The 27,384-nt window shown below is 45.6% G+C and overlaps 1 protein-coding gene across 1 annotated transcript in view; it reads left to right on the top strand.

The window, feature by feature from the left end:
- Positions 1 to 215: 215 nt before the first annotated feature.
- UPB1 (beta-ureidopropionase 1) overlaps positions 216 to 27,384 on the top strand; it is a 50,197-nt gene continuing 23,028 nt past the window's right edge. Inside the window, exons 1-7 of the mRNA XM_054006132.1 lie at positions 216 to 319; positions 801 to 949; positions 1,289 to 1,460; positions 6,826 to 6,913; positions 8,016 to 8,110; positions 19,695 to 19,856; positions 23,671 to 23,840. Coding sequence (XP_053862107.1) covers positions 849 to 949; positions 1,289 to 1,460; positions 6,826 to 6,913; positions 8,016 to 8,110; positions 19,695 to 19,856; positions 23,671 to 23,840 — 788 coding nt within the window. The 5' untranslated portion in view covers positions 216 to 319; positions 801 to 848. The remainder of the gene's footprint in view (positions 320 to 800; positions 950 to 1,288; positions 1,461 to 6,825; positions 6,914 to 8,015; positions 8,111 to 19,694; positions 19,857 to 23,670; positions 23,841 to 27,384) is intronic.

Here is a 27,384-nt window from a genome sequence, read left to right on the forward strand (position 1 = left end):
CTGGCGGGGCGGCACTCGGTGGGGGGCTCAGGGGGCAGCAAAAAAGTTAGAGTTGTCCCTGGGTGGTGCTACGCCTAGGGCGCGTGAGTGGCAGGTTGGCGGGGCCCTGGGGGCCAAGCTGGCACTGCTCCTGCCCAGGCTGCAGCCAGTGAGCGAACGTCCTGTGACCTCACCAGGCCTCACAAGTCCAACCCCACAGCAGGCCCCTCTGAGGGGAAGAGGCGGGGGCGTGTCTCACGGTCCAAGGGTCCCATTTGGGGGGGCGTGTCCGGGCTGGCCGCCAGGGGGGTGTAACGGTCACTTAGCCTCAGAGGTGAAGGTAAGCTGGTGCGCCCCAGTACGGCGAGGCGGCAATTTAAAGGGCTTGGGGCTCCCAGCAGCGGCTAGAGTCCCAGGCCCTTTAAATTGCCGCCAGAGCCCCACTGCTGGAGCCCTGGGGTAGCGGCAGCGGGGCTCCGGGGTAATGCAAAGGGCCGGGCTCCCGCTGCCTCTACTGCCCTGGGCCCCTTAAATAGCCGCCGCTACCCCAAGGCCCCGGGGGCTATTTAAAGGGCTGGGGCGGTAGAAGCAGGGCTGGGGCAGCAGCCGCAGCCGGGGGCTCCGGCAGCGGTTTAAAGGGGCCGGGGCAGTAGCGGCGGCCGAGCCCTGGGACTTTTAAAGCGCGGCCGGAGCCCCTGGCTGCTGCTACCCCGGTGCGGGGCCTGGCTCTGACCCCCCCATCCCCGCCCCTTCCGGGTCCAACCCCGGCCCCCACCCAGCCCCCTACAGGTAACTCCCTATGTCCACTTTCTCCCGTGCAGTCCGCTCAGCTGCCGGCCCCCGCTGCCTCGCTCGTCCTCGGCGCCGCCATGGCGGGGGGTCTAGATTCGCTGGAGAAATGCCTGGAGCGGCACCTCCCCCGCGAGGAGCTCGGCGAAGTGAAGCGGATCCTCTACGGGAACCTGAGCAGGTGCGGGAGGACTACAGCTCCCAGCAGCCCCTGCGCCGGCGTTGCTGTGGGATTGAGGGGCTGTGGGGGGCGCCTTAGCTCGGGCGGCCTTTGGGGGGGGGTGACCTAGCTTAGGGGGCGTGGCCATTGCTGGAGGCCTTTGGGGCGCAGGTTTGCCCGAGGCGCGGCGCCCTTGCCGTGTCCAGCTGCTGTTGGCCGCCCTGGCGGTTGGCAGGCGCGCGGCGCGCGGGCTGCCTGCGGGGGTGGGGGGAGGCGCGCGGGCTGCCTGCGGGGGTGGGGGGAGGCGGGCGCGCGCGCTGTCCCGCGCGCGCCGTTGATTCCGCGCTTTTGCCGTTTCAGAACACTTGCCTTGCCGGCTGCGGCGCTGTCGGCCGCGAGCCAGAGGGCGTTTGAGCTGCAGGGCTGTGGATTTGGCGCTGCGCCCGAGCAGCTGCGGCAGCCCCGTGTTGTTCGCGTGGGGCTGGTTCAGAATCAAATCCCCCTGCCCACAGACACGCCCGTGGCGGAACAGGTACAGTCACCTGCAAAGGGGGCTCTGGGTCAGCGGCTACAGCTCGTCTGCTGGCTCAGCTCCTGTCACATGAGCCTGGCGGCTTCAATTCCTAAAACTCGGGCACTGAAGTCGGGGACTCTTGAGCGCCTGTCTTCACTACCGCCCCACATCGGCCCAGCTGCCACGTCTGGTAAAGACACACTATGTGGCAGGAGCCCGCTCTCCCCTGGAGGTAATTGCTCCACCCCAATCATAGACTGTCAGGGTTGGAAGGGACCTCAGGAGGTACCTAGTCCAACCCCCTGCTCAAAGCAGCACCAATCGCCAGACAGATTTTTTTTTACCCCAGTCCCCTAGAGAAGTGGAAGCTATCTCGGCGGGAGATAGATTTGCCAACTTTGGTTGGTCCTGTTCCTGGAGGTTTTGTCACGTAACAATCTTTTGATTAAAGATTAATCTTTAATTCCTGGAGACTCCAGGACAGTCTTGGAGGGTTGGCAACCCTAGAGGAGAGCATCACATCACACCCCTGAGCGGTGTAAATGATGACTGTAAAAAGAGGTAGTGTAAACAAGCTGTTAGACTGAGAGGCTGGTCTTGTGTCTCATTACAACAGTAGGTAACCCCTTAACACTTCTTTGTCCAGTGATTGCAGAGGTGATAATTGTGCACATCATCCTGAATGGTCTCTTGCAACATGTGTTAACTCCTCATGTTTATCAGTCTGTTCTAGCTTGTACTGAGCTGTGGCACTCTGAGCTGAGGTCTATGTTACAGACTACGTTGCTTAGGGGTGTGAAAATCCACACCCTTGAGTGATACTGATCTACAATTCCCCCCCACCCCGTGTAGACAGTACTGTGTTGATGGGAGAGCTCCTCAAGGAGGTGGATTAACTACGCTGCTCTCTCGTAGGCGTAGGAACATCTTGGCTACACTTGCAGCTGTACAGTGCTGTGAGGTAAACCTGTCTTCGTACAGCTGAGGAGGGAAAAGCACTGCAGTCTGTCCACACTGACAGCTGCCAGCGCAGTGGTATGGCCACACTTGCAACATTTGCAGCTGTGTTGGGAGCGGTGCATTATGGGCAGCTATCCCAGCATTCATGTGGCTGCAACGTGCTTTTCAAAACGGGGTGGGGGTGGGGTGGATTGTGACAGGGAGTGTGGGGGGAGAGTGAGTGCTTTTTGGAGCATGTCAGCTCTCTATTTTGCAAGTTCCGAACTCCCAGCCCCCTGCTCATTCATTTACTCACTCAAAGCAAGCTGCAAACTGTTTGCTTTTTCTCTGTAGTATGAGCTTTGAAACCGGCACTTCCGCATTCCTGCAGCCCACAACAATGGAAAGGATTGGCCACTTGACAAGGTGATTAGTACCAGGGCCGGCTCTAGGTATTTTGCCACCCCAAGCAAAAATAAAAAAATTTGGCTGCCCTTCCCCCCCCCCCCTTTTTTTTTTTGGCTTTTACACATTTGCACTTTGCAATTTTTGTTTTTTTTGTTTTGGACTGTTTACATTTTTTAAAAAATGAAAACAGAAAATTAGTAGTTAGTGAAATAAAACAATTTCCTACTAGCATACTCATTTACTCACTGGGCCGACCATGGAGTGAGCTGGGCTGTGTCTCCCTGGGCAGAGCTAGGGCTGCCCCTGCGCTGGAGGCCTTGGCATAGGCAGGACGTCAGTGCCAACCCCAGGGCTCATGTGGTCTGTGCAGGTAGGACCAAGTCATGCTGCTGGTGGGCTACCCAGCCTGGGTGTCACTGCTGAGTAGCCAGAGGGGCCTGGAGCTGCGTGGGAGACACCGAACAGCTTTGCCTCCTGTCTCTTCTTCCCCACAAGCACGCCCGGGGCCTTGGTGCTGCCCTCCAGAGCTGGGTGTCGCAGCCCCATGCCGGCAGGAGCAAGCAGTGGGCGTTGGAGGGGTGGGGGAGGGGGCTGCGTGGTCTCCAGCCAGGGCACAATCACCTCTGCTCCCCTAGCACCAATCCCAGTCTGAAATGGCTGTAGCAGCCCTGCCCACGGTCCCATGTCTTGCTATGCAGCGTGGGGAGGGGAGGAGGCTCTGAGAGCCGGGCTGCGGCCCGGCTCCCACACTGGCCTAGGGCTCCTGTGGCTGGAGGTGCAGCAGACCCCAGGAAGCCCGGCTTGGGGCAGCCTCAGCAAGACCCCAGAATCCCGGGCGGTCATCCCGTGGCGTGGCCGGGGACAGAGCCAGCCGGGTGGGAGGCACCGCCTTTTGATCTCACACGGATCGAGCTGTGCGGCTGAGGGGTTCGGCTGCTGGGGTCTGGGGCAGAACAGCCAGCAGCTACAGGAATAAAGGGAAACAAGAAGACTTTTTATCAATACATTAGAAGCAAGAGGAAGACCAAAGACAGGGTAGGCCCACTGCTTAGTGAAGAGGGAGAAACAGTAACAGGAAACTTGGAAATGGCAGAGATGCTTAATGACTTCTTTGTTTCGGTCTTCACCGAGAAGTCTGAAGGAATGCCTAACATAGTGAATGCTAATGGGAAAGGGGTAGGTTTAGCAGATAAAATAAAAAAAGAACAAGTTAAAAATCACTTAGAAAAGTTAGATGCCTGCAAGTCACCAGGGCCTGATGAACTGCATCCTAGAATACTCAAGGAGCTAATAGAGGAGGTATCTGAGCCTCTAGCTATTATCTTTGGAAAATCATGGGAGACGGGAGAGATTCCAGAAGACTGGAAAAGGGCAAATATAGTGCCCATCTATAAAAAGGGAAATAAAAACAACCCAGGAAACTACTGACCAGTTAGTTTAACTTCTGTGCCAGGGAAGATAATGGAGCAAGTAATTAAGGAAATCATCTGCAAACACTTGGAAGGTGGTAAGGTGATAGGGAACAGCCAGCATGGATTTGTGAAGAACAAATCATGTCAAACCAATCTGATAGCTTTCTTTGATAGGATAACGAGCCTTGTGGATAAGGGTGAAGCTGTGGATGTGGTATACCTAGACTTTAGTAAGGCATTTGATACGGTCTCGCATGATATTCTTATCGATAAACTAGGCAAATACAAATTAGATGGGGCTACTATAAGGTGGGTGCATAACTGGCTGGATAACCGTACTCAGAGAGTTGTTATTAATGGTTCCCAATCCTGCTGGAAAGGCATAACGAGTGGGGTACCGCAGGGGTCTGTTTTGGGACCGACTCTGTTCAATATCTTCATCAACGACTTAGATATTGGCATAGAAAGTACGCTTATTAAGTTTGCGGATGATACCAAACTGGGAGGGATTGCAACTGCTTTGGAGGACAGGGTCATAATTCAAAATGATCTGGACAAATTGGAGAAATGGTCTGAGTTAAACAGGATGAAGTTTAGCAAAGACAAATGCAAAGTGCTCCACTTAGGAAGGAAAAATCAGTTTCACACATACAGAATGGGAAGAGACTGTCTAGGAAGGAGTACGGCAGAAAGGGATCTAGGGGTTATAGTGGACCACAAGCTAAATATGAGTCAACAGTGTGATGCTGTTGCAAAAAAAGCAAACATGATTCTGGGATGTATAAACAGGTGTGTTGTGAGCAAGACACGAGAAGTCATTCTTCTGCTCTACTCTGCTCTGGTTAGGCCTCAGCTGGAGTATTGTGTGCAGTTCTGGGCACCGCATTTTAAAAAAGATGTGGAGAAATTGGAAAGGGTCCAGAGAAGAGCAACAAGAATGATTAAAGGTCTTGAGAACATGACCTATGAAGGAAGGCTGAAAGAATTGGGTTTGTTTAGTTTGGAAAAGAGAAGACTGAGAGGGGACATGATAGCAGTTTTCAGGTATTTAAAAGGGTGTCATAAGGAGGAGGGAGAAAACTTGTTCATCTTAGCCTCTAAGGATAGAACAAGAAGCAATGGGTTTAAACTGCAGCAAGGGAGGTCTAGGTTGGACATTAGGAAAAAGTTCCTAACTGTCAGGATGGTTAAACACTGGAATGAATTGCCTAGGGAGGTTGTGGAATCTCCATCTCCGGAGATATTTAAGAGTAGGTTAGATAAATGTCTATCAGGGATGGTCTAGACAGTATTTGGCCCTGCCATGCGGGCAGGGGACTGGACTCGATGACCTCTCGAGGTCCCTTCCAGTCCTAGAATCTATGAATCTATGAAAGTACTCCTGTTCTTTTTGATAGATTTGAGATGGATATATGTATATCCATCTATATCTGTTTGGATATATATATATCCATCTCAAATCCAACCCAGACTGATACCGACCAAACAGATATAGCAGCTGTGTAGCGTTATGCAAAGTGACTTGGTGGTCTCGGGCCAGTTTCTAGTGGAGAGGCATCCACATAACAAATGGCAGCAACTGGCACTCTATATATATGAATGGCTCCAAATCTCATTGCCACTGCCCCTATGCCTCCTTGTAACTAGAGTTCTCCAGTGAGAAGAGTTCCAGTGTAAAGATTTTTAACTAATTAAAGAAAAATACAAACTGTCCATCACTGGTGCACTGCTTGGTTCTTCTTAGGGATGCACTAAAACATGCTTTGAGGGTAACGACGTGTATATTGCTGATGGAAGCATGTTTACTAACTCTGTGAGTGTGTGCATGCGCATTTCAAGCCTCAGAGCATGAGCTTCTCTCATTAGACCCAGAGCATATGCCAAAGGGAGGAGCTTGTCTGCATTTCAGAAGTAGCCAGTCCATGGCCATCCCTGCCCCCGATCATCCCATCTCTCCTTTATCCAAACATAAGCAACTGTCCCACGGATAACCATAGGGCCGATGGCCTAACTTCTAGTCAAAGAACTTCTGGTCGAAGTTGTCAGATGTATGGGGCTCAAGAGTGAAGCAACATACTGTTCCAACAGGCATTTTGTCAGTTCACCACTCTGCTAGCTCCAGGGCTGGTATTTTAGGGGAAGTTCTGGAATCTACATGTGCTTGTAGGAGGTACAGCTCTCTCTAACCTCTGGTGGTGGTATGCTTACTCATTCACATTGCTAAGTGTCACATCTCAAAACAGCATCAGCAAGGTTTTTTGTGTGTGGCTCTTAAGGTTTATAGATCTCTAATGCACATGTAGGGACTAAAGGCCAGTTTTTTAACTGTATCTAGAATAGAATGCCTAAAGATGCAGATATGTGCTTTTGAAAATCCCATTAGGCACCTGTCTGAATGTTTAGGCACCTAAATACCTTTAAAAATGTCCTAACGCTTTAGGGCCTAATTCTGCAACCATTGCTTGTGTTGAGCAGTAACTTACCCTAGAAGTATTCTCACTGAAATTAATGGAGTGAAGTGCCAAGCAAGGTACTACTTAGTGTGAAAGGTGGCAGAACCAAAACCTTAATGTTACAAGTGAATTATGATGTATGAGTTTTTATAGAGTCAAATTTCTTACCAGGTGGCTGCACTGCACAGGCGAATAGAGGAGATTGTGGAGGTTGCTGCAATGTGTGGGGTCAATGTGATCTGCTTTCAAGAGGCTTGGAGTGAGTATTTTCTGTAGCCTCCCCAAGTCCAGATTCTTTGCCTTTAAAATGCTTAAATTTCTGAAAATAGCCAATTCCTCTCCATTTAACAGGTACCCTATATTTTAAAAATGTTCCACCGCAACTATGAAACAGGATACAATCCACTGATCATAATCTTTATTTTCTGAAAGAAACTTAAAAGAATCCTTGTTAACAGAGCTGTGTGTAGGTCCCATGTAGGTCTGCAAAGGCAGGGCCTGCATCTCAGCGATGCTTTTAGTTATGTTTACTGTGTGTTCTTTCACCTACTCTTCCCCTTTTCTTCCTTGGAAGTTTTGTTTGATTTAGGAAGCTTCTCAATAGCAGAAAAATAATATTTAAATGAAAATGGAGGATGTGTGGGGTTAGGACTGTGGCCAAAACCAAAATTGAAGGACCTCTTGTGAGACTGTTGGGGGAAATACGTCTTAGTCATTAATTTGTAGGTTTCTTCCTCAGACACTCCTTCAGGGGATCCTCTGCCCCGTGTGAGATAGTGGGTAATCTTCCCCTCTCATTTCACCTATACTAATTTCATCCTCCTGATCTCTAATCATAACCACCTCTCTTCTGGCCAGCCAATCCTCCCATTTCAAATTAGTAGGGACTCAGCCTGGCTTCTTAATTGAACAAATGTTGGCTGATGAGAAGGTGCTGTCTTTGCTCCATAGTGTTGAGTGATTGTGTGACACTTCTTGTCCTTCCTGGGCTGATTGTGTGACACTTCTTGTCCTTCCTGGGCTGTGGAGTAAGAGGAATTTAGATCCTGGTCTGCTGCATATAGAGCACTGGAACTATACGTGGCTGGTCTGGTCACGGTGTCTCTGTGAGAATGCAGCCTAGAAAATCTAAAGTTTAGAGACCCCTAAATGACATGTTCTCAAGAATCAAACTCCTTTGTACAGGGAGAAGGAGATAACAGTACCATACTCAGATGTGGTAATTATTTCTCAGTTTTCACAAAAGCAACTTCTGAACACATTTCATTGATCTGTTTTATATGAGTAAAGCAGAACCCATCCCATACCAGCTCAGTGATCTGAAGCCTTTGTATTGACTTCTCATGTTGATATTTTTCTAGCTATGCCCTTTGCATTCTGTACAAGAGAGAAGCTTCCATGGACTGAATTTGCTGAGTCAGCAGAGGATGGTCTGACAACAAGGTTTTGCCAGAAGGTAAAAAGCTGAATTCATACCATTGTGTAGTGATCACTTTTTGTATATCAGTCTTATATGTTGTAATAATTAAAGAACCAAAAATAATTTTCCAGCACATTCAAAGCATGTATTGTGAGAGCTAGTGAAAATGCAAATGGACAACAACACATGTGCAACATGAAACAGTTTTTAAAAAATCTTACTTTACATTTATATAGTGCCTTTTACCCTGTAGGATATGTGAGACTTCCTATCCTGATTTTTTCCATATTTTTACAAGAAGAAAATAAGCTTCACAGCCAGTCACCTTTAACTTCTAGTCAAGAAATTCCTTTTGAACGGAACAGACTATGCATTAGCAAAGCATTACACAAAGAATATTAACTGATGAGTTAACTAATGTTCTGAAAAGGAAACACTTTCATATGATTTTTCTACATCCTTCTTCTGACATGTAACACAGAATGCCGCTTTCTGTGCACCTGAGGTGACCTTTTATTAGCTGGCAGTCATTCGGCCGGGGATCGCTAAGTGAAAGAGTGATTGTGGGATAATTTTCACCTTCTGCCATCTTAAATAGTCTACAGCTCTTTTGTTTTATAAGGGACGTTGTATTTTTCTTTATTAAATGCTTCACTGACATGATCAGGTTTGTTGTGGGCCTGAATCTATCCAGATGTGATCTGACCTACTAAGCATGTATGTGTAACGACCTTATAGCTTCAGTCTGACCTAGGCCAAGTGTGGGGCACTTCTCAATGTGGGGTTAATGACCTAAGGGCAGATCCTGCAAGAAATATTCAGACTTATGGAAAAGTAAAATGACATGAGGGGAAAGAAGAGAAAATGTCATTTAACCAAAGATTAAATAACTTATCAGTACTAAAATTTAGTGCAAAATATTCTTGCTAGAATATTAAAAGGTACTGTGATGCTATGATTCCTGTGGATAAGGCAGCACCTATACTTTTTAACATAAATGCATTTACATGTGTAAATCCACTACATACTGTAGAACTACAGTAACTCGTTGATCAAAGGCTTTCTTATATTTGATCTATTGCAATAAAGAGCAATTTAGGCACAGGAGCCAGCAAACAGAGCTGTAAACGGGAGTTTGAGTAGGAGTTCTTAAGGGGAGTTTGGGGGGGAAGACTAGGAAAACCAGGCAGAGGAACAGACAGGCTAGTGAAGGGAGTGTGTGGTGTTCTGGCAGCGTTGTGGTGCTCGTGGGAGGTTTGTTTTGCTGTGGGTGGTGGTGGTTGGTTTGGTTTGTGTTTCCCGGACTAACAGGACTTAGGTGGGAAGGCTATGACAGATACAGAGGCAGCAGTGGTAGTGACCCAAGCAGTGGAAGACACAATGAAGATGACTGGATGTGGAAGCTGTGGTATCTACATGATCCTGGAGGGGGTACCTGAAAAGAGTTCATGCAGACAAAAGTGTTGCTTGATAGAGCTGATGGAAGAAAAGATCCAAGGCTTGGAGATGCAGGTGGAAACTCTGGTTGAGTTTAGAAGGGGGTTTGAGCAGATGATGGAGCAAAGACATGAGGAGGCTGAAGGGAAAAGCTCAGACTTACAGATGGAAGCAGGACCAAAGAACTCTGAGGGGAGACTGCTTGGTGAGGAAAGTGGACAGTGGAAGCATGTGATTAAGAGAACCAGGCAGAGGACAAGATGGGCTAGTGAAGGAGAAATACTGCTCAGGAACAGGTTTGTGGAATTGGAAAATGAAGAAGGGGCACAGCAGATGGTCACTGAAGGTGAGAGGGCAAGGAAGAAGAGAAGAGCAGCTAGTTCTTTAGAAAGAGGCGAAAAGTCAGTGGAGATGATAACACCAAATATGAGCCCCAGGAGGATACAGGATGGGTTACAAAGGATTGCAAGGGAGAATAGAAATCAAGAGGACTTGCAGCCAGAGGGAACAAGGGATAGACCAGAGAATCACACCATCACCAGGAAAAGGCAGGTCTACATGACTCCTTACTGAGAAGAATGGATAGGCCTGTAACCAGAGCTGATCCAGAGAACAGAAGGGTGTGCTTTCTGCTGGGTACTAAGATACGGGATGTGGACCTGAGGCTGAAGGGGATCCTAATGGGAGTGGGAAAGAATCCACTGATTGTCCTTCATGTGGGAACAAATGATACGGCTAGATTCTCACTGGAAAGTATCAAGAGAGACTATGCCAGGCTGGGGAAGACGCTTAAGGAAATCGAGGCTCAGGTGATCTTCAGTGGGATTCTGCCTGTTCCTAGAGAAGGATAACAAAGTTGTGACAAAATTATGATGTTCAACAGATGGCTCAGACAGTGGTGCTATAAGGAGGGCTTTGGGATCTGTGTCTAGGGTTTTTGATTTCAAAAGGGCAAACTATAAAAAATTAAGGAAATTAGGGAAGTGGATTGGACTGAAGAACTTGGGGATCTAAAGGCAGAGGAGGCCTGGAATTACTTCAGGTCAAAGTTGCAGAAACTATCAGAAGCCTGCATACCAAGAAAGGGGAAAAAATTCATAGGCAGGAGTTGTAGAGCAAGCATCTCAGAGAAGTGATTAAGAAAAAGCAGAAAGCCTACAAGGAGTGGAAGATGGGTGGGATCAGCAAGGAAAGCTACCTTATTGAGGTCAGAACATGTAGGGATAAAGTGAGAAAGGCCAAAAGCCATGTAGAGTTGGACTTTGCAAAGGGAATTAAAACCAATAGTAAAAGGTTCTATAGCCATATAAATAAGAAGAAAACAAAGAAAAAAGAAGTGAGACCGCTAAACACTGAGGGTGGAGTGGAGGTTAAGGATAATCTAGGCATGGCCCAATATCTAAACAAATACTTTGCCTCAGTCTTTAATGAGGCTAATGAGGAGCTTAGGGATAATGGCAGGATGACAAATGGGAATGAGGATATGGAGGTAGATATTACCACATCCGTGGTAAAAGCCAAACTCGAAAAGCTTAATGGGACTAAATTGGGGGGCCCAGATAATCTTCATCCAAGAATATTAAAGGAACTGGCACATGAAATTGCAAGCCCATTAGCAAGCATTTTTAATGAATCTGTAAACTCAGGGGTTGTACTGTATGACTGGAGACTTGCTAACATAGTTCCTATTTTTAAGAAAGGGAAAAAAGGTGATCCGGGTAACTACAGGCCTGTTAGTTTGACATCTGTAGCATGCAAGGTCTTAGAACATTTTTTGAAGGAGAAAGTAGTTAAGGACATTGAGGTCAGTGGTAAATGGAACAAAATACAACATGGCTTTACAAAAGGTAGATTGTGTCAAACCAACCTGATCTCCTTCTTTGAGAAGGTAACAGATTTTTTTAAACAAAGGAAACGCAGTGGATCTAATTTACCTCGATTTCAGTAAGGCATTTGATATGGTTCCACGTGGGGAATTATTAGTTAAATTGGAAAAGATGGGGATCAGTATGAAAATTGAAAGGTGGATAAGGAACTGGTTAAAGGGGAGACTACAACGGGTCATACTGAAAGGTGAACTGTCAGGCTGGAGGGAGGTTACTAGTGGCAGTGCTGGGAAGTCCCGAGTGTAGCCAACGCCTATGAGTCTAATTTAAATTCCTATTCAAAAAAGGATTTGCTCTTGGTGCACAGTGCCACAGTTCTATACCTAGCATAATTGGGGATCATCAAATTGTGTAATGTCTTTCTGCTATGTTACTAACACCAAATTTAATGGAAGGAAGAATACAAGGACGAACAATGCTTGTCAGGACTGAGATCCCCACTTTGAACTTTAGGGTACAAATGTAGGGGCCTGCATAAAAACTTCTAAGCTTAATTACCAGCTTAGCTCTGGTTCGGCTGCCACCATTTTCAATGGATTCCCTCCCTGGGAAACCTTGAAAAACCTTCACCAAATCCCTGGTGAAAACAAATCCAACCCCTTGGATTTAAAACAAGGGGAAATTAACCATTCCCCTCCTTCCTCCCACCCACTCCTGGTGAATCAAGATCCAAAACCCCTTTGGATCTAAAACAAGGAAAAAATCAATCAGGTTCTTAAAAAGAAGGTTTTTAATTAAAGAAAAAGGTAAAAATCATCTCTGTAAAATCAGTATGGAAATTAACCTTACAGGGTAATCAAACTTAAAGAGCTCAGAGGACTCCCCTCTAGTCTCAGGTTCAAAGTACAGCAAACAAAGAGAAACACTCTAGTAAAAGGTACATTTACAAGTTGAGAAAAACAAAGGAAAACTAACACGCCTTGCCTGGCTATTTACTTACAAGTTTGAAATAGGAGAGGCTTGTTTAGAAAGATGTGGAGAACCTGGATTGATGTCTGGTCCCTCTCAGTCCCCGAGAACGAACACACTCCCAAACAAAGAACACAAACAAAAGCCTTCCCCCCCCAAGATTTGAAAGTATCTTGTCCCCTTATTGGTCCTTTAGGTCAGATGCCAGCCAGGTTACCTGAGCTTCTTAACCCTTTACAGGGAAAAGGATTTTGGAGTCTCTGGCCAGGAGGGATTTATAGTACTGTACACAGGACAGCTATTACCCTTCCCTTTATAGTTATGACACGCCCCCCAAATCACAGATAGTGTTGGATGTTCGGTTCCACACTGGCTGTGATTTCTTCCTGGAGTTCTAGGAGAAAACAGAGTTAATAAGACACATGTACCTTTAGACATACTACTGATTATATAAAAACTAACAATATGTTTTATTCCAAAAACAATTGTTAACCAGTTAACTCTGGGAAACTTTCCCGGGAGAGTGCATCAGCCACTTTGTTAGAAGCTCCCGAAATGTGTTGTATTTCAAAATCAAAATCTTGGAGAGCTAAACTCCACCGAAGAAGTTTTTTGTTATTTCCCTTGGCGGTATGAAGCCACTGTAGCGCAGCATGGTCTGTTTGTAGTTGGAAACGCCGTCCCCAAACATATGGGCGTAGCTTTTCCAGCGCATACACAATGGCATAGCATTCCTTTTCGCTGATTGACCAATGGCTTTCCCTCTCAGACAGTTTCTTACTGAGAAATACGACAGGATGGAATTCTTGATCCGGTCCTTCCTGCATTAAAACTGCTCCCACGCCTCGCTCGGACGCATCTGTGGTTACTTGGAACGGTTTGTCAAAGTCTGGGGCCCTTAGCACAGGGTCAGACATGAGTGTTGCCTTAAGCTGGTTAAAGGCCTTTTGACACTCATTAGTCCACTGAACTGCATTTGGCTGTTTCTTTCTGGTTAGGTCTGTCAGCGGGGCGGCGATTTGGCTGTAGTGGGGTACAAATCGCCTATAATATCCAGCCAAGCCTAAGAAGGATTGGACCTGTTTCTTAGACTTTGGAACCGGCCACTTTTGGATAGCATCCACTTTGGCCTGTATGGGATTTATAGTTCCTTGACCCACCTGGTGCCCCAGGTAAGTCACTCTGTTTTGGCCTATTTGACACTTTTTAGCCTTAACAGTTAGTCCTGCCTGCTGGATGCGCTCGAAAACTTTTTCCAGGTGCTCCATGTGCTCTGCCCATGAATCAGAAAAAATGGCCACATCATCGAGGTAGGCAACTGCAGATTCTCCCAATCCCGCTAGGAGACCATCTACAAGTCTTTGGAAGGTGGCGGGTGCATTTCGCAACCCGAAAGGGAGTACATTGAATTCATACACCCCTGCCTGGGTGACGAAGGCTGACCTTTCCTTAGCGGGTTCATCTAGTGGTACTTGCCAGTACCCCTTGGTTAAGTCTAAAGTAGAGATGAATTGGGCATGTCCAAATTTCTCCAATAACTCATCTGTGCGTGGCATTGGATAGTTGTCAGGACGAGTTACAGCATTTAGCTTACGGTAGTCCACGCAAAAGCGTATTTCCCCATCTGGTTTGGGAACTAGAACCACTGGAGATGCCCATGCACTCTTAGAGGGGCGGATTATACCCATCTGTAGCATGTCCTGGATCTCCCTTTGTATAGCAGTTTTGGCATGAGGTGACTCCCGGTAGGGTGGGGTTCTAATAGGGTGAGCATTACCTGTGTCAATGGAGTGGTATGCCCGTTCGGTCCATCCTGGAGTGGCTGAGAAAATTGGTGCAAAGCTTGTGCACAGCTCCTTGATCTGCTGTCGCTGCAGACGTCCAAGGGTCGTGGAGAGGTTCACCTCTTCCACGCCACCATCCTTTTTTCCTTCGTAGTAGACACCTTCAGGCCACTCCGCGTCATCTGTTTCCTGGGCTGTAAACTGGCAAACGTTTAATTCTCTGGAATAAAAGGGCTTAAGAGAATTAACATGGTATACCTTAGGCTTTATGTTGGAGGTGGGGGAGGCTATGAGATAGTTAACAGCTCCTAGGCGCTCCTGGACCGTGAATGGTCCTTCCCACGACGCTTCCATTTTATGGGCCTGGAGCGCCTTTAAGACCATGACTTGGTCTCCTACCTTGAAGGACCGTTCTCTGGAATGTTTATCATACCAGGCCTTTTGCTCTTCCTGAGCATCCTTTAGGTTTTCTTTAGCAAGGGCCAAAGAATGTCGGAGGGTGTTTTGTAGGTTGCTTACAAAGTCTAGAATGTTTGTTCCTGGAGAAGGCGTAAACCCCTCCCATTGCTGCTTCACCAACTGTAATGGCCCCTTAACCTCACGGCCATACACAAGTTCAAATGGTGAAAACCCTAAACTGGGATGTGGTACAGCCCTGTAGGCAAAAAGCAACTGCTGCAACACGAGGTCCCAATCATTGGAGTGTTCATTTACAAATTTACGTATCATGGCCCCCAAAGTTCCATTAAACCTCTCCACCAGGCCATTGGTTTCATGGTGGTAAGGGGTGGCAACCAAGTGATTCACCCCATGAGCTTCCCACAGGTTTTCCATGGTTCCTGCCAGGAAGTTAGTTCCCGAATCTGTAAGGATGTCGGAGGGCCAACCTACCCTGGCAAAAATGTCTGTTAATGCCTGGCACACACCTTTAGCCCTGGTGTTGCTTAAGGGTACTGCTTCCGGCCATCGGGTAGCAAAATCCATGAAAGTCAGTACGTACTGCTTTCCTCTGGGTGTCTTCTTTGGGAAAGGACCCAGAATATCCACAGCTACGCGCTGAAATGGGACCTCAATTATGGGTAGTGGCTGGAGAGGGGCTTTAACCTGGTCTTGGGGTTTTCCCACTCGTTGGCACACCTCACAAGACCGGACATAATTAGCAACGTCCTTGCCCATTCCCTCCCAGTGGAAGGACTTCCCCAACCGGTCTTTGGTTCTGTTCACCCCAGAATGGCCACTGGGATGATCATGGGCTAAGCTCAAGAGCTTTACCCGATACTTAGTGGGAACTACCAACTGCCTTTGAGGATGCCAGTCTTCCTGGTGCCCACCAGAAAGAGTCTCCTTGTATAAAAGTCCTTGTTCTACAACAAACCGGGATCGGTTAGAAGAGCTGAGAGGCGGTGGGGTGCTCCGCGCCGCTGCCCAAGCTTTCTGAAGGCTGTCATCTGCTTCCTGCTCGGCCTGGAACTGTTCCCTTGATGCTGGAGACATCAGTTCCTCCTTGGACTGTGGACTGGGGCTTGGTCCCTCTGGAAGCGATGCAGGTGCTGGGGCTGTTTCCATTGACTGTGAACCGCTGTCCGCTGGTGCACTATGTGGTATCTCAGGCTCTGGCTGAGCCTCTTGGGTAGGGTTATCTGCTGCTTCTGCCAGTTCAGGCTCGCTGGTGCCCTCTGGCGTTGGAGTTGTAGACGGGTTTGCAAGGGCTGGACTCAGGGCTGGCAATGGTTCTGGTGCTGGTTGCGTTGCCAGTTCCGGTTCTGGGACTGGCTTTGGCTGGGTCTCTGGGATTGGATCCACTACGGCTGTTGCAGTCGTTGGCAGAGGATCCAGTTCCACCACCTTTGTCTGGGTCTCCGGTAACACAGACGGGGCCCTGGTGGACGGCTCAGGAACAGGGATGGGGGTGAAAGCTTGCTTAGCCTGGCTGCGGGTGACTATTCCCACCCTCTTGGCTACCTTCACATGGTTGGCCAAATCTTCCCCCAGCAGCATGGGAATGGGATAATTGTCATAGACTGCAAAAGTCCACATTCCTGACCAGCCCTTGTACTGGACATGCAACGTGGCTGTAGGCAAGGTTACAGATTGTGACACGAAGGGTTGAATTGTCACTGTAGCCTCTGGGTTGATGAGTTTGGGGTCCACTAGGGATTGGTGGATAGTTGACACTTGAGCCCCAGTGTCCCTCCAAGCGGTAACCTTCCTTCCGCCCACTCTCAAGGTTTCCCTTCGCTCCGAGGGTATGAGAGAGGCATCTGGGTTTGGGGATCTTTGGTGTGATTGGGGTGTAATGAACTGTAATCGGTTGGGGTTCTTGGGGCAGTGAGCCTTTATATGTCCCAGTCCATTACATTTAAAACATCGCCCTGCTAAGGTATCACCGGGACGAGGTTGGTTGGTGGAGACTGGTGTGGTGGGGTGAGAAGGCGTCTGGGGTTTCCCTTGGGATGTGGGTGGGGCCTTGGGTTGTCCCCGGTGGTAAGGTTTTGTTTCGGCTTGCCCCTTCTGATATTCGCTCCAACTGCTAATAGTTTTTTTCTTTTCTGCCACCTCCACCCATTGGGCTCCAATCTCCCCCGCCTCAGTTACAGTTTTGGGCTTCCTATCTAGGATGTACCTTTCTATTTCCTCAGGAACACCCTCTAAAAACTGCTCCATTTTTACTAGGGAAAGCAGATCTTCCAGAGATTTAACATTTGCTCCTGATACCCAGGCATCACAATTTTTGTCAATGTGGTAGGCATGACGGGTAAATGACACATCCGGTTTCCACTTTAGGGCTCTGAACCGCCGACGGGCATGCTCGGGTGTTAGCCCCATTCTGAGTCTGGCCTTGTTTTTAAAAAGTTCATAACTGTTCATGTGTTCCTTAGGCATTTCAGCCGCCACCTCTGCTAAGGGTCCACTGAGCTGCAGCCTCAGCTCTAACATGTACTGGTCTGCAGTGATGCTGTATCCAAGGCAGGCCCTTTCAAAATTTTCTAAGAAGGCCTCAGTATCATCGCCTGCCTTGTAGATGGGGAATTTTCTGGGATGGGAAGTGGTACCTGGAGGGGGGTTGTTAGCATTGGCTGGTGCATCCTGCTTAGCCTTTGCTACTTCCAGTTCATGCTTCCTTTCTTTTTCTCTCTCCTCCATCTCTTTCTCTTTCAGCTCCATAGTTCTCTTGTGAGCCTCCTCTTTGGCTTTTTCCAGCTCCATCTCTCTTTCATGGGCCTCCTTTTTGGCTTTTTCTTCTCTTTCTCTCTGCTCTGTCTCGAGTTTTGTTAATTGAAGCAGTCTCTGATGTTTTCTTTCATTTTCTTCTGCTTCTAGTTTGGCCAGTTCTATTTTGTTAGCTACTTCTTTGGTAGTCATTTTCCTGTTTTCTTGTGCTGGGTAACCCCCTTTGCAGTTGACAAACTGGGAAGCTCTCAGCTCTGGCTGCTGCAGAGTTAACAGTAACTTTCTAACTAGCTACTCCCGAGGATGTAAAAATAAAAAAAAACAATTCAGCTTGTAAATACCTTTTACCAGTCATTTGCTAATTGAACCCTTCTCTTAACAAAGGACCTGTAAAAAAAACTTAACACCTCTGCCTTCAGGCAAGGAGAGATAAGATATGCATCTATCTACTTCCAGCTCGGCTTTCCAAGCAGCTAGAAGGAAAAAAAAAATCACTGGCTTTTGGGTTTAAAATGATCCCACCGCTATTCACCATGTCAGGACTGAGATCCCCACTTTGAACTTTAGGGTACAAATGTAGGGGCCTGCATAAAAACTTCTAAGCTTAATTACCAGCTTAGCTCTGGTTCGGCTGCCACCATTTTCAATGGATTCCCTCCCTGGGAAACCTTGAAAAACCTTCACCAAATCCCTGGTGAAAACAAATCCAACCCCTTGGATTTAAAACAAGGGGAAATTAACCATTCCCCTCCTTCCTCCCACCCACTCCTGGTGAATCAAGATCCAAAACCCCTTTGGATCTAAAACAAGGAAAAAATCAATCAGGTTCTTAAAAAGAAGGTTTTTAATTAAAGAAAAAGGTAAAAATCATCTCTGTAAAATCAGTATGGAAATTAACCTTACAGGGTAATCAAACTTAAAGAGCTCAGAGGACTCCCCTCTAGTCTCAGGTTCAAAGTACAGCAAACAAAGAGAAACACTCTAGTAAAAGGTACATTTACAAGTTGAGAAAAACAAAGGAAAACTAACACGCCTTGCCTGGCTATTTACTTACAAGTTTGAAATAGGAGAGGCTTGTTTAGAAAGATGTGGAGAACCTGGATTGATGTCTGGTCCCTCTCAGTCCCCGAGAACGAACACACTCCCAAACAAAGAACACAAACAAAAGCCTTCCCCCCCCAAGATTTGAAAGTATCTTGTCCCCTTATTGGTCCTTTAGGTCAGATGCCAGCCAGGTTACCTGAGCTTCTTAACCCTTTACAGGGAAAAGGATTTTGGAGTCTCTGGCCAGGAGGGATTTATAGTACTGTACACAGGACAGCTATTACCCTTCCCTTTATAGTTATGACAATGCTTAAATGATGAGCAGCCAGTAGAATCCCGGATTTAGTTCTAGAGAGTGATTCCTGAGACATCCTTGGAAGACTCTGCCTTGCCTGAATCCTTTTGTTCCCACCTGTTGGAGTTCAGTTTCATGTGCCTCTGTATTGGTGCTGAAGAGAACCTGAATGCTTTATCCCATCACTAAAAGCCAAACATGAGATGCTTTGCAAAGAGAATAAAAATGACTAGTAGGTCCAGACTGATTTAATAAATGTCTGCATAGAGTTGTCCACTTTCCATACTGTGACTTCACATGTCAGGCATTCACAGGAAGGCCTTAGCAAATGCATTCATTAATCCTTTGCTCCGGCTCTTTGTAGAAGGCATCAGGAATCAGGCCCAGGGTTTATGGGAAGCTTTAGAATCTGAGGCTCAGATGCAAATTAAGTAGAGCTGGTCAAAAATTCTGAGGAGAAACATTTTTTTCAGTGGAAAATGGCTATTTGAATGAAAGGAGAATTTTCTTGGAAAATTTGTCACTGGAAAATAAGGGTAAAACAAAAATTGAAAAAAAAAATCAGTTTTCTGTTTTGTTTTTTTTGGTTGAAAAACTGATTTATTATTTTTCAGAAAATAAAAAATGTTCTTTTAAGCATGTCCCATATTTTTATTTTGTTTTACCTTTTTCGACCAGCTCTTGTTACGCAAATCCACTAAGCAGTGTACCAGAATGAAGGAATGAGAGCAGGATTACACCCTCTCCCCCTGCTTATTTCTCAGCAGTTCCTTATGCCCCTTTTGGGTGTGGGTGGATCTGGCCTACAGGTTAAAAACTGCTGTTACAGCAGAACTCATCTAACTGGAACTTGATGCTTCTGCTAGAAGGATTCAGCCTGGAAAGTTTTCAGAGGTATCCCTCTCTGAACAAGAAAAAGGTTGTAACACTAGAGTTCCAGTACATCATATATTCATCACTAGTGCTTAGCTGAGGTCAGAATAATGCACAGAATGAAAACCTCTCTTGTATTCTACTTTGAGGAGAAAAAGATGAAAACCGAGTTAATCATAACAGGCTTTTCTGTAATAGAGATTTTCTATTCATTTCTATAGCTGGCAAAGAAGCACAATATGGTTGTGGTGTCTCCAATTCTGGAGAGAGATGATGTACATGGAGGAACTTTGTGGAACACTGCAGTGGTGATTTCAAACTCTGGATCTGTCCTTGGGAAGAGCAGGAAAAATCACATTCCAAGGATTGGAGATTTCAATGAGGTGAGATGTAGCATTGCTTATAATAAACTGTACTCACTTTGTAGCTCTTGCTTGTCTCTGTATGGTAGAGTGTTGGAAAGTGTAGCTGCATAACTGTCCTGTCCATTTTGTCAAGGTAGAATTGTGTGGCTGTGATGATGCCACTGAGGGGTTTCTGGTGCACTCATAAATCACAAGCATGGAATATGATGCCACCAGAATCCCCAAGATGCTATTGTAGCTTTGATTTATTTTAAGTTATTTTCTTTGTTTTATAATATTTCCCCAAAATAATCTGCTCCTCTCTATAGGTTATCAACCCAATGGGCTTTTCTATACAAAGCAACTTCACACACAGGGGGAGGGATAGCTCAGTGGTTTGAGCATTGGCCTGCTAAACCCAGGGTTGTGAGTTCAATCCTTGAGGGGGGACCACTTAGGGATCTGGGGCAAAATCAGTACTTGGTCCTGCTAGTGAAGGCAGGGGGCTGGACTCGATGACCTTTCAAGGTCCCTTCCAGTTCTAGGGAGATAGGATATCACCATTAATTTATTTATTTAAATATTGAGGAGCTTTATAAAAATTGTGTAATTCATAGCTATGGTGTGTCAGTTGTGGGGCACTGATGAAGTCATACTCCTGGTGAATTTCTTGTAAGCTGATGAGCCTTGTATTATATGGTTCAGGGATGAACTGTACCTGTGATCTCTTTGTATCTCTCCATGGGCACTTCTTTCAGGTGACAGGCCTATACCTGCACTGCAATTCATCCCACTTTTGACTGGACCACGAGTTTACAGCACCTTTATTTACAAACCATATTACCTCCAGCAGAGCCAACTGGATTTGACCCTGATCCAGAATTCTCTCAGGGAGCTGTAAATGCAATGACAGAGAGCAGTTTGTTCAAAACAGAGTATGATTTATCTATCTGTAGGAACATCACAAGCAGAGAGAAAAAGGTTAAAAATAACAAATGCCTAAATGCATGTTGTCTTACCTAAACCTAACCTTTCCTTGCTAGTTTAAATAGATTCTGCTTAACCCAGGCAGCCCCAAAGCATTGGGTTGCACGAAGCAGGCTGCACCCCTGCAACTATTGCCTCTCTCATAGTCAGCCCTTCCCCTACCATCCCGTCAGCATGTTGTGTCCCTCAAGATCCAAGCTGCTTTTTATCCATTTCAAAGTTCCTTTGTTTGAAATTTCCCACCCAGAGATCTCCTGATGTTTCAAGCCAAGCCCCTGGAGCTGATGAAACTGGTGTATGCATTTCTCCAGAGCGGGTTGGAGGTAGCCTTCATACAGTTGATTCATAGTATTGTCTGAGCACCAGGCAACTGACTTATGTCTTCAGTGATTGTTTCAGGTTCCTGCAAGATTTAACCCTTAGCTGCCTTTTAGCCAGCACTACAGTAATCACGAAATACTCCCCCTTCCCTACACACACACACACACACACACACACACAAACATTCATAAAAATTAATACACATACCTTCCATGTTCTTCACACCTTATTTAACAGTTAAATCCATACATAATAAATACCATGTTCATACTGTATGGGCCTAGAACACTCTGTCTCAGAGGTTCCCAAACTGTGGTCTGTGCAGCACTTGCTGGTTGCATGTTTTTCTTCGTTTCCAGCTGTGAAATTTCAATGAAAGGCAGCTAAACTATATATTTATATATATATAAGTACTTTCACTTTTCTATTCATGCAATTGCTGCAGTTGCCACAGGGATGTTATGTGATCACCAATGGGAGGTGGTCCATGTGATCATGGAGAAGCATCAAAACAATCGATTAACATATTTAAACAATTTGACAATTCCTACTCTATCAGCTTCACTGTAAAGGGTAAGAACACCCCACCTTGTTAAAAAGTGTTGATCCTGCTTGGAAGGGGTTAAGGATATTCTGCTGGTGACTTGTTACTCTGCCTGGATATAACAGAGGTGGTTCTGGCTCTCTGAAAAGAGAGAGACAGACAGACCTGGGGTGAGGGCTGAGCAGCTCAGACTAGGAAGAAGGATTATTCCCATCTTTATTAACAGAGAAAACAACAATAAAGTAACAAAACCCAAACCTGAGGAGGGCAGTGAGTTGGACTTCTCAGACTGGATGGACTGTCTCTGTGGAGCAGGTTGGGAAATCTGCCAGCTTGCAATCATCCATGGCAAATCAATGAGAACTAAATGTAAAGGGGAAAAAGATTGGTTTCTAACCTTTTCAGCCCTGTGTGGGAGGGTGTATAAATAAACAAAAATCAATCCTCCTTGAGACATCAGTTAGTTGCTGTGGAGATGATTATGACCTCTGGTGAGGAATAAAGAGCAAGAGCTGATGAATTCCCTCAAGCAATAACAATCTGGTTTTCCTTCTCCAATCATAGTAGAAAAAACAGAGGACTGAGAAATAAAAATAAATTAAACTTACAGAATAGGCAGATCTGTTTTGAAATAGAATTATTTATTAGAACATAATTGCCATGCTGGTCCATCTAGCCCAGTATCCTGTCTCTGACAGTGGCTAGTACTAGAATTTCAAAGGGGATTTGGGATGATTCACCTTGTCTTCCACTCCTGGCTTCTGGCAGTCAAAGGTTTAGGGTTGCCTGGAGCATGAGGTTGCATCCCTGCCCATCTTGGCTAATAGCCATTGATGGACCTATCCTCCAGGAATTTCTCTAAGTCTTTTTTGAACCCAGTTATCTTTTTTTTTGTCTTCACAACATCCCCTTGCAGTGAGTTCCACAGGTTGACTGTGCATTGTGTGAAGAAGTACTTATGTTTGTTTTAAACCTGCTGCCTATTAATTTTTTGCTCTTACCATTTTGACATGGAGGGTAGGGTGATCAGGCTATAAAGTCTGTAGAAAATGCAGTATTGCTACAGGAACATGTGAAAAAGCCAGGTGGCACAGTACTTATGTTCAGCAGTGAGTAAAGAGAAGTAGAAATGGAACTGGAATTTAATCTCTACAGCACAAGAGAGCCATTTCTGTTGGATCTGTACATACAATGCAGGTATTTAGTGGCTGAGGGGTGTTGTCTTTTCACATACTGTTTGTGCCTCAGAGATCTAGTGAATTTTAAAGGATGGTAGTGGGGGGTGGGTGAACTTGAAGACAATACCTGAAGACACTTGTGTGACGAAGTGGGACTGTTCTTAACGTTTCCTCTGAATACTGTGTGGGTGCCTCAGTTTCCCCCATGCATTTCTTAAGTCTCCAGTGTGCATAAATGGCCGACACTTTGTATCCTGGCAACAAATGGCTGGGGCCCTTCCCCTCTGCAAGGGGATAGCTAAAGGTGAACAAAGAGATCAGGTGACCTCCTGGCCCGGGAAAGAGACAAAGGCCAGAAAGGAGGGGCTGGAGGGGGTTTCAGTTTGGGGCTGGCTGAGTGTGTGCAGACGAGGTTGTCTGGCTTGCTGAGCCCCAGAATGGACCTGGTTGAGGGATCCCATTCTCTGTACCTACAAGCTCTGTTTTAGACCATGTTCCTGTCATCTAATAAACCTCTGTTTTACTGGTTGGCTGAGAGTTACGTCGGACTGCGAAGTTGGAGGTGCATGCAGGACCCTCTGGCTTCCCCAGGACCCTGCTTGGGTGAACTCGCTGTGGGAAGTGCACGGAGGGGCACATGCTGAATGCTCCAAGGTCAGACCCAGGAGGTGAAGCCGTGTGAGCTTCTTGCCCTGAAGACAGTCTGCTCCGAAGGAGAGGAGGCTCCCCAAAGTCCTGACTGGCTTTGTGGGGAGCAGTTCCAGAGCATCGCCCGGGGACTCCGTGACAACCTGCTTGTGTTTTTTTTTTTTTTTTTTCCTAGTCTACTTACTATATGGAGGGCAACACAGGGCACCCTGTGTTCCAGACTCAGTTTGGAAGGATTGCTGTGAATATCTGTTTTGGGCGCCATCACCCCCTGAACTGGCTCATGTACAGTCTAAATGGAGCAGAGATTATCTTTAACCCTTCAGCTACTACTGGAGAACTCAGGTAAAGTACAAACAACTTGTGGGCTGTCCATTGCTTGGGATGAGCTGTATTGTGGAGTGAAATACCTGCCTGTCCCATGTTTCCTGAAAGAGGAAAACCATACTTGTTTTTCCTAAATGTTTCTTTTGGACAGCAACATTTTAAAAATGTTTTGAATTACACTTAATTTTTTTTTTGGGGGGGGGGAGGATATCAGTTTGGAGTGGCTCACAACGGTGAGTGCCTACAACAGGGCAGACTGTCAAAAGCAGGGCAGACACCCGAAACTTATGGTGTGTTCTATAATTAGATTTCACCAACCTAGTAACAAATGTGAACTCCTGGATCACTATATCAGTCTTACCATAGAGTCACAGACCCTTAGACTCTCTAGTCTATCTTGCCACCCAGACAAAATGGACTTTCTGATTAAACGGTCACTGACACCAAAATCACACCAGATTCAGGTTGCTCCCAGTCCCAAGAGAACCATCACTTACCCCAGATCAATTGGTATCCTAGATCTTACACGAAAGGCAATACTGGTAGCCAATTCTAGAGTAAACTAACTAAAGGCTTATTAGCTAAGAAAAAGAAATAAAAGTTATTGAGAGGTTAAAGCAGGTAAAATATATGTACAGGTGAGACACCATTTGTAATTCCAAATGGTGGTAGTGATGTAATAAATTTCCAGTTTCCCAAAAGTGTTTTCAAGGTACCAAGATTGTCTCTAGGGATCTCCACTTTGCATCTCGTATCCTTCCCTGTAAGAGTCCAAACACTCCAGAGATGAGGGATCTTTCCCTGAATCCATACTTCTAGCTTCTTCTCATAGGAAACAAGTGACAGGGTCACTACCCACATGGGCTTTTTGGAGATGGAGAGTGAGGAATGCATTTAGAGTCTTTGATCTCCAGTCACCACATAAAATGACCACTTGATTTGAAATTAGCACTTTGCTATTAAAGTTCTTCATTTGCATTCCATAAGGCTTCTTTCTCAGATTGATGGGTTATTTAGTTACAGGGGTATAGACGATGTAAATATTTGCTATTACAATGGGATACAGATAAGTTAAAACAGTGCATGTAACATCCCATTACATTTTATGACGTTTAAACACCAAATACACTCTCATACGTTTAGCAGTCACTTTGCTCTATACTGCTACACAAGTGAATTGGCCTGGCTTCTGGCTATGCATTTGTAAGCATTCAGTGAGGCCTGGGGCTTTGGCATGAGCTGGCACATGGTCTGCCAGTATCACAAGTGCATCTATTAGCTAAGGTCCAGTATTCCAGAATGTGTCAATGTATCATCTTGACACACAGTATAGTACATGTACTTTTTCATTTATCCAAATGACAGTGGAGTCTGAAAGAAATCCAGTTCTGTAGGATTTACACTCCTCTACTAGTAAGCAGTGTTGCCTGACCTGTTGATTATGTATTTATTATATTGATTCTACTCAGAGGATTAGTAGGTTCTCATTCCAAGATCAGGCCCAGTATTATTAAAATTACTATCCAGTTGGGAGCCCCGACATGCATGGTTCCAACACTCACACTTAGGAAAACCTTTTGTATTTGTAATAGTTTTATTAACACAATTCGTAAAGTCACAAACACTCCAACCCAGCAAGGTAGCTAGAGAGAATACAGAATGTGCATCTGAACATCCATATACTCATACTATTCTTTGGAAAAGGATCCAAAATGTTACTCATCACCCTCACTGTCAGATTCACTATCGCCAGTGGCCACCATCCTGGTATCTCACCAGCCTCACATCTCACCAAGGTATGTAGGCTGGGATACAACTTTGATAAAGTTTTACGCTGAAACCACTATGCCAAATGTATATTCAGTAAGGGTTTCATTCTCTTTTCCTTATTTGTATTTCCTCACCCTACTAATGTTGGGGTGTCCTTCTCCTATAGTTACTAATCCTTTTATCTCAAGTTTATTAGCATATACATCAGTTAATTATTGTGGCACTTTGGTGGTCAGCCATCTGCTGATGTTCGTAATTTAAAATATACCAAGCTGGTATAAATTAGCATCTTGTGGTTAGCTTGTCAGCAGTTTAGTCATTCTTGCATATTACACCATTCTATTTTGGGATATCTTGTGATCTAGGGATACTCTGGGTTAGCTGTTTATGCTAAGGCTTTTTGAGCCTTGTGCGTTGATTAGTTTAACTAAGCTATTCTCTTAGAGGCCTTGAGGTTTGTGGGCTCATTGCAATACTATCTTAACTTAGACCTGTGCCTTATCTATTGGCTACAGATGGTGTGATACTGTTTTATGCTCTGTGGTATAAATGCAGGTATTAAAATGTGCATTTTTTTTTTTTTTTTTAGGAATTTATACCATATTATCTTTTTTCTGTTCCCTTAATGTTGCCCTCTTTATAAAGATGCTCCTCTGAGTGGGAAATTCACTAAGCTTTATACCAGGAATCAAGTTATCAAGGAGGAAGTTATATGAATTAGTTATTTTGACATAATGGTCACAAATAGTTAGTGGATTCCTTGAGTCATCTTCCCTGCCCTACGTCAGGTTCTTAATTAGCTCTGTTTTAATGCTAAGAGTCTAATGGGTTAAGTTAAGTAAAAGCCGAGTTCAAACATATATATTTCTGGGGCAGGAAGTGTCTCTCACTCTTTGTTTATAGAGTGTCTAGCATAGTGGGGCCCCAATTTCAGTTGGTATCTAGGTGCTAATGTAGTACCAATAAGAAATAATAATAATGTTACCCTTTTTGACCTAAGCACTTGTTTCTGTTAGGAGAAATTGATGATGGAGTCAGGTGCAATCCTGTTTATTTACAAAGAACGTACATAAAATCCTGTTTTCCTGAATGCACTAGGAATCAAACAGCAGGAGGCAGCTATTTACTCACAGTTCCAAGCCTCTTTCCAGCCAGCACTCTACCCAAATGTGCTCTTTCTCAGTGTCACACTACAAGTGCTTCTCTGGCTGGCTGGTAGGCTTCCTGGCTACCTTTCCTTTGTGTTTGTACTGCCTCTCTGCCCCCTTCCCACACCCTGCAATCAAATCAGTATCCCATCCCTGTGTTTGTGTTCAGACCCCCACGAAACCCTTTGGCCCAGTGGTCTAATCCTTGGGCAGTGGTTTCCATTGCTTCAGCCATCACTAAACAAAGGGGCATTTAGTTTCCCCCTCATTTAGCCTGAATGGAAGGCAACTAGTATAACATGCCTAACAATTTCATCAAGGTGGGGTGATTGCCCAACCCCCAGCATAACAATAATATTAATATATTCAATAATGCTAAGCCTGTTTAAGAAGCTCACTCCTTCCCTAGGTGAGGAGCTGTTTGATAGAACATTTTGTAGGCAGCATTAGAGGACTCTAATAACTTAAGCCCCAGTAATGCAAGGAATTCTATAGGGGTGCAGAGCTCCTGGCAGAACTGAGACCATAGTGCTTCCTATTTGAGGTAATAACCACTTCCTGGGCTGAATAAACTGTCTTTGAGTCTGTCAGCCCCAGAATATGGCTGTTATCGAGGTAACAGGAAGCCCTGTTGAGTTGTTTTT

The sequence above is a fragment of the Malaclemys terrapin genome, chromosome 16 (assembly GCF_027887155.1).
Source record: "Malaclemys terrapin pileata isolate rMalTer1 chromosome 16, rMalTer1.hap1, whole genome shotgun sequence".
Taxonomy (NCBI): Eukaryota; Metazoa; Chordata; order Testudines; family Emydidae; genus Malaclemys; species Malaclemys terrapin.